Source organism: Pteronotus mesoamericanus, unplaced genomic scaffold (assembly GCF_021234165.1).
Source record: "Pteronotus mesoamericanus isolate MK-2021 breed Mesoamerican mustached bat unplaced genomic scaffold, CSHL_Meso_final contig_2, whole genome shotgun sequence".
Lineage (NCBI taxonomy): Eukaryota > Metazoa > Chordata > Mammalia > Chiroptera > Mormoopidae > Pteronotus > Pteronotus mesoamericanus.
Genome location: NW_026555084.1, coordinates 27,255,720 through 27,263,108, shown reverse-complemented (window position 1 = coordinate 27,263,108; position 7,389 = coordinate 27,255,720). Strand labels below are relative to the sequence as shown.

The window sequence follows — 7,389 nt, the reverse complement described above, 5'->3', positions numbered from 1 at the left end:
TTTGCTTCAGTGGGGAAAAAAGACCATACGACCAGAATCACACTTAAAGGTACACTGTTTAGAAATCCAAAGTGTAAAATCCATTACCTGCCATATTACATCAACATTAAAAAATACGCATTTTTAACAAAAAGTTTGATACTCAAAAACAAAATAAAAAAGGTCATGACGTATAAATACATAAATATTCACGAATACTTTTAGAACGATAGCTACTGAAAGAATGAGATCTTTTAAAATACCACTTTCATTCCAACTCCTCTTTCCTTTGTGTTGGTAATGCCAGGAATTTTAAGAGAGCTTCTGTGGTCAAAGTCACATTCGTCCCATCCTCCTTTCTAGCCTGTAGCTGATAGTGGAAATGTGATGAGTCCTCTGCCTTAGCTTTGATGCTGGGGGGAAAAAAAGAAAAGGTTATGTAGCCATGTAATCCAGTGAATCAGATTCATAAATTAAAATATAGCAGGGATGCAATATTTATGTCCTACCCAGAGAGTAAGTAGACTCAGAAATTAGTATTTTACTACATTCAGAAAATTCAGCACAACTCTGACCATACCATCCATTTGGAAGCCAGAACCTATTTTTTTTTGTCATCTGTGATCTATAAATGTTCACAATTTAATGTGATAATGGAAATACTTTAAATATAACTTTTTCTCCTGGCATGCTTTGCAATGAAAGGTTCTAAAAGCAGAATCACACAAACACTTATTGTTCTAAATTAAAATCAGCTGAATCCAGGTAGTAATTCACAACATTTCACATTCAGTCAGGACATTTAGGAGATGTGAAGGTTATGGACTTTTGGATTTCACACTATTAGAAACTGTAAATGCATGTCTTCAAATAGTGGCAAAATGAAGCAGATATCTTCTTTCTGGGTACTCAATAGCACCTTTGGTAAATTTAAACTTGGCTTTAGACAACTTTTAAGCATGGTGTGAAGAAATCATTTTGGCTGTCACCTTGTATTTGAATGAATTTCCTTAACATTTAACAGTATGAATGAATCAGAGAGTCTTTTTAGTAATCAGACTTTTCAAGGTATGACCTATTTTCTAGCTAAGCCTATTGCTCCAGTCATTTTAAGAAAAAAGCAAAATTCCTCAGCAAAAACTAATTAAAAAAAAATTTTTTTTATCCTCACTTGAGGACATTTTTTTCATTGCTTTTTAGAGAGAGATGAAGGGAGACAGAAATACCGACGTGAGAGAGAAACATTGGGTGCCTGCTGTATACACCCAGATTGGGGATCGAACCCACAATTTAGGTTAGGTATGTGCCCACACTGGGAATCAAACCCTTGTACAGGATGATGTTCCAACCAACTGAGCCATACTGGCCAGGGCCTTTCTCCTTTTAGAATGTAATATCACCAATATCATCTAAAGAAACCATCTTTAGTCCAAAGGGAAGGAGATTCCCTAAGTAGTCTCTTAGATTTCTGCTAAGATAGACTAAGGCCAGGGCAGCACAACAGCTGCCACTGGCTTTGGCTGCTGCAAGTAAGGCCTTTGACACATGGTGTTGGCTGGCAGGTAAGTCACTCATCCTGGGCACCTGGCAACAGACTGGCCTGTCAGGGCAGACAAAGCTTTTCTGGCTGCTTCTGGTGTGTGAAGAGGAAAAGGTAGCTTCACAGAGCACTTAATCTTGGTGATGCAAGACAAAACCCGATTTAACTAATCTGACATGCCGTTAAAAAAAAAAAACAAAACTTGCCACCTTAGAATCACATCTCCTGCCCTGGCTATGTGGCTCAGTTGGTTAGAGTGTTGTCCTGATGTGCCAAGGTTGTGAATTCAGTCCTCAATCAGGGCACATACAAGAAACCACCAATGAATGCACAAATAACTGGGACAACAAATCAACGTTTCTCCCTCTCCAATCAATCAATAAAAATTTCTTAAAAGTCACACCTTCTTCCACCCAGGGAGTGGCTGCTCCATTACTTTACAGCTTGCCAAAACTGTACAGAATGCACAAAAAAGAATCCTTTGAAATGTAGACACTCATTTTTCTACCTTCTCTTTCACTTTTCCATTCTGCCATTTTTCTTTGTGGATAAAAATGTTTTTAGGGAAAACAGACAACTAATTAAGTTGACAAATCCTTTCTTTGAGCCAATAATGACAGCTTCCTAGTCAATTCTCTTTCTCCGTTAAGGCCTTAGAAATATTAACTGACAGTCATAGTAATGACACCCTTCCTAAGTATGCTGCTGCCTTCGTTAATTATTACTCATTAATGGGTAAAGCTGGTCAACCATAAAGGCTGCTGGTAGGTGCCTAGGGATGGCTGTTAGATATCTGAGATGGTTCACTCAATAACTTTGGATCTCCCTCCTTCAAAAGAAAAATCACAAACTGCAACTGTCTGACAAATATCACCAGTCAGAGACCAATGCTCATTTCTTCTGACAAAAAAAGCAAAAAATAAACAACAACAACAAAAAAACTGGACTGCAGAGATGTACTTGCCTCGAAACTGCAGAATAGTCATAAAGTATTTTTAAAATCTTAAAGAGCTTATGTCCATAAGTCACCCTCACTGTCCAGTCCTGAGATACCAACAATGCCAGCTGATTCATTCCCACTTGCTAGCTAGCTTTAAAACCCAACCAGGCTCTCATTTTAGACATAGGGATCAATTCTGGGCAGAACTACAGAAGATGTTTTCAGGTGCATGGCTCAACGTCAAGGTTTTTTTTGTTTTGTTTGTCTCTGGACTGGCAATGTTGCTTAAGGTTTGCCAGCCTCTATTACATGCAGAAACCTCAGGCAAGAGACAAAAGAACTGCTGCAAGGTCCCCACAGCTCTTTCCAGTGGGCTATCAAGGTGGCCTTCAGTGGAGAGGGGACAGCCTCCATCACCATACAAGCCTGTCCTGGCACACAGATCAGAGGACTTGTTCTCAGGGTGGGCTTATCTAGAAGAGTCTTAAGAGCTGGCTACTCTACCTTGCACTCTCTATGGACCTCACTTTTCAGGATCAACTGAGTTCCATTTTCAGTGGCATCAACAGTCTAAAATTAAACTTGTGCCTTGGCTGGTGTGGCTCAGTGGGCTGAGCACTGGCCTGCAAGCCAAAAGGTTGGGGGTTCAATTCTCGGTCAGGGTACATGCCTGGGTTGCGGGCCACGTCCCTAGTTGGGAAGCCTATGACAGGCAACTGATCAATGTGTGAATATCAATGTTTTTCTCCCTCTCTTCCTCCCTTTCCCTTCCCCTAAAAATTAAATACAATCTTTTTAAAATTTAAAAAAAAATAAAATTAAACTTGGTTACTAAGAAAACATAAGTCATATTCAAAGGAAGCTGAAGTATATGTAATTGAAAAGTGCTACAGAAGCATAGGCTTCTTCCAGGTGGCTAGGTGCTAATGGTTAGTCTGATGGCAAAGCTGGTTTCAAGGACACCAGGCTCATGCTTGAGGACTATCCTCTGGAGGCTACTAACACTGTGCAATGACAGTGTCAAAAATGAACATCCCAGGGCAGGGCCTCCCTACATTTTTGAGATTCAAGACCCACTTAACAGTGTATAACAGTTTAGAGAGACCATCCCCACAACACAAACACATACACTTTACACTGGTCAATGGGTAATGCTAGGGACATACTTATCAATTACAAAACCTCCTTAGTCTCTCCTGGAGGCTGAAGCCCAAATATCATGAAGTGATCTGATCTCTTAGTCTGGCGTGACTGGAAAATACAGCTACATATGAATGCAAGAAGTATACTGTAAAACAGAAAATTGATGTGAAAGATCTTAGGGAAGGCACAATACCTCTTAGGGACAAAAAGCAAGGAGAGAATCTGCCACAAGCAAAAAAAAGTTCAGCTCTGGCTGGGTAGCTCAGCTGGTTAGAACATCCTGATAAGCCAAGGCTGTGGGTTCAATCTCCGGTCAGGGCACATACAAGAATGAAGAATTAACCAAAGAATGTGTAAATAAGTGGAATGACAAATTGATGTTTCTCCTCTCTCTAAAAGCAATACATTTTAAAAATTAAAAAAGAAAAAAAGAAAAGGTTCACCCTAGGCCCTGTCTGCCCCTGCCAGCGACCATCAGCTGCCCCCTGCCTGGGACCCAGGACTTGCACCAGTCTGGGACACTGAATGATTCACTGCTGAGATTTTTAAAAGTACTACTTGAGAGGATCCAAACAACCACAAATTCCCAACTCACACAGTTTCCTGGCTTAAAACAGTAGCTCCCTGCTATACAGCTGATTTTAAAAACAAAATAGCCCCTTGAACACCAACCTGAAACTTTTGATTCCAGGTTCAAATTAAAAAGTAACAAATACGTTAATGGGAAAACTATCTGAAATCAAGTGGGGTGTACTGTTTGGAGCTAACGTACTTTCTGGGTAGCTTAGGATTTGATTTAGTTACTGGTTACCCACACAGAAGGGGGCATCTTTCTATGTCCTGCCTTCCAAAACAAGATCCTAACTAGGGTGAGACAAGGGCTTACCTATATTCCTGAGGGTAGAACTGAAAAAGGGACCAGCAGCCTTTTATTCTATTGCTTTGGTTAATTTTGTATAAGATTTTTAGACAGAGGGGAAGGGAGGGATCAAGAGAGGGAAAGAAACATCAGTGTGTGGTTGCCTCTTGTTGCCTACTGGGGACCATGCCTGCAACCCAGGCAAGCGCCCTGCACTGGGAATCAAACTGGCGACCCTTTGCTTCACAAGCTGGTGCTCAATCCACTGAGCCACACCAGCCAGGGCCGCTTTGGTCCATTTTGTAAGCATTTTCTGAGCACTTTCTCTGGGGAATGCTTATGTTAGACTCTGGAGTTAGAAAGACTAAATCTTCAGATACCACCTCAAGCAGCTTACAATCTGCTCTAAAAGAGGTCTGGGTAAAGTGGCAAAAAAAGCAAAGAAACTTTGGGAGACCCAGGCAAATGAGAAAAGCATGTCTTGGGAAATGCTGAGAAGCAGCTGGGCTGCCCAGCCCCACCACCTAAGCTTCTTTCTGCCCTAGTCTCCATGGCCCAGCCCTGGATTCCTGAAACAAGGCTCCACAGGCAACAGCTCAGTGTGTCAAAATTCCATGGCGTCACTCAGATTAAGCCCTGCAGAACAGGGACCACTATGATGTGTGAACATTATTCCATCTATATTCCTACCAGTAAGTCAGAGAGGCCAAATAAGACTGGTCAGGCCCATACCTGTTGGGTTAAGGATGAGTTAATGTTACCAACAGGATTTTTTTAAAAGTGAGAAACTATAGCACTCTAGCCAACATTTTCTTTAAAAATCACGCAAACAGCTCAAAACTGTTCCTAGAGGAACTGCAAAGGCTGTTTGTGTTACTCCACCAACAATGCATAACTTAACATACTGAGTTGTTACCTAGATATGCAAAGGTTTATACCAATTACAGAGAAATAAAAATGAATGGGCTTAGATTTTGGGGATAGCAAAGGAGCATTCAGAAAACAATATATACTCTAATAATCACCATAAACACGGGGCTGTGAACTCTACACCATTTCAAAAGCACTTGGAAATCCTGTTTACCTTTTTCATTAATTCACCTCTGGTAGTAAACTGCGGCAGGTCTTCCACTTCAATCCCATCAGCCATTTCCATCACCTTATCTAAAAGGTCTTTGTTGTAACTGCACGATAAAAAGTAGTAAGGTTAGAAACCTTGGAAGACTGTCTTGTCAGCATGGGGCTAACAAGAAGCTTCAGGTAAGGGACAGCAGACTCAACTCTCAGAGGGCTGATTTTGATACATGGGAAATCAATATATGGTCAGCACCAAGTTAGTTAACAGTTCTTCCCACTTGGGGATACAGAAGTGGCCCTTGGATGCAATGGAGCAGGTATTTCAAATTTACAAAACAAAGATTTACAAAAATAGAAGCACTGTACATCTGGCAGTACGTATTTGTGGATATGGTATGAGGGCCAAAAACTTTTTAGTTTTGAACACATGGAATGTTGGTCTAATGAAAATAACATTATTTATTCATTTATCCAATTTTCTGACATTTGCCGAATCTTGTATTTTTTTAACCAGGATTTCCCAGGGGCACCTAGAAGGCAGAAGAAAAGGCTGGATGTGCCTGGCACTGCTTCCCCAAATCTCGTTCTAATAACAGCAACATCTGAAAGCAAAATCAAAAGGCTTAGGGCTAGAAGGGCCATGTGACCAGAGTCAGCCAGCCAGAAGGAGCACAAAACCCTAACTAAACTGAGTCATTTTTATTCCAACATAAGTTCAGGAAACGCTAAAATAAAAGGATGATTTGTCACCTTCTTCATGGCTGGGTGGAGGGGGATGCAAGGCATCTGTTATTTTCGTTAACAGGAAAGGCAGTGAAGCAAAGGCTGGCTCTGGCTCAGGGTCCAGCAGACTGGGGAGTGGGAAGATAAAACCTTAAGGGCCACAGATTATCTCCTGCCAGAAGCTGCAAGGCTCTAGGTACGTCACCTCCCCCTCTCAGCTCCTTCGTATGTGAATTGGGGATCTGTTTCCATCTCTGCATTTGCCAAGTGGGTGAAAGGAGCTAATGGATTTGAAATGCACTCTGCGAAGGTGATGGTTTGAGCTAATACTAGCAATACAAATAACAATGGACAGTTTAGAGTCCAGCCATGTACTGAGCTATTGCTAGATGGCAGCTAAGTGTTTTTCACCCTTTAATATTGTAATCCTCACAACTCATTTTCCAAATGAAGAAACTGAGGCTCAGAGAGGTCATAAATATCTTTCCAGGCGGCTGGCTAAGGGTGGGAATCAGACGTCGGCCAGGCTAGCGCGGTTGGAGGTTGGGGGCAGGGTCAGCCCTGAGCAAAAGCTCCGGGTCGGAAGGCAGGGGACAGGTCAGCCAGCCGGCAGGGGTCCGCACCTGCAACCCAGGAAAAGGTGGTTAGCCCAGACCATGGAGAGGGACAGCAGCTGGTCCAGGCGGCCGCCGCCGTCGGGCGGGTCGCGGTAGTCGGGCAGGTGGCGCAGGATGAATTCCATGCGGGCCTTCCATTGCTTCTCGCTCTCCGAGTAGGAGCGGAACTGCTCGGCAAAGTCGGTTGCCTGCCGTATCCCCGAAACCAGCTCCTCTACCGCTGCTGCCGCCTCGCCACCCACCATGGCGCCCTCGCCGCCGAGGGCCAAACCTGCCCGCCGCGTTCCCGACACGCACTGCGCCACCTCTGGACGGCTAGAGGGGCGGCGCGCGACTGCTCCGGAGGACCGGGCCGGAGCGCCCTCTCCGGGCGCGGCGGCCTGAGCGCCCGGCCCCCTCAGACCTCCGCTGCCCACGGCTCCTGGGCGTAGGGGCGGTTCTCGGTGGACCCCCTGGGTAACCGGTAGGGAAACGGAGACCCCCTCCCCCAAGCACAGAGAAGGGGCGCCGC

The 7,389-nt window shown here is 43.7% G+C and overlaps 1 protein-coding gene across 1 annotated transcript; it reads right to left on the bottom strand.

The window, feature by feature from the left end:
* Window positions 1-37: 37 nt before the first annotated feature.
* CDKN2AIPNL (CDKN2A interacting protein N-terminal like) lies at window positions 38-7,170 on the bottom strand. The gene is made up of 3 exons (XM_054568462.1): window positions 6,885-7,170; window positions 5,546-5,645; window positions 38-392 (listed from the first exon to the last, which is right to left on the bottom strand). Exons 1-3 carry the CDS (start codon window positions 7,121-7,123, stop codon window positions 381-383), a joined length of 351 nt encoding a protein of 116 aa, XP_054424437.1. The 5' UTR covers window positions 7,124-7,170; the 3' UTR covers window positions 38-380.
* Between the last annotated feature and the right edge of the window lie 219 nt (window positions 7,171-7,389).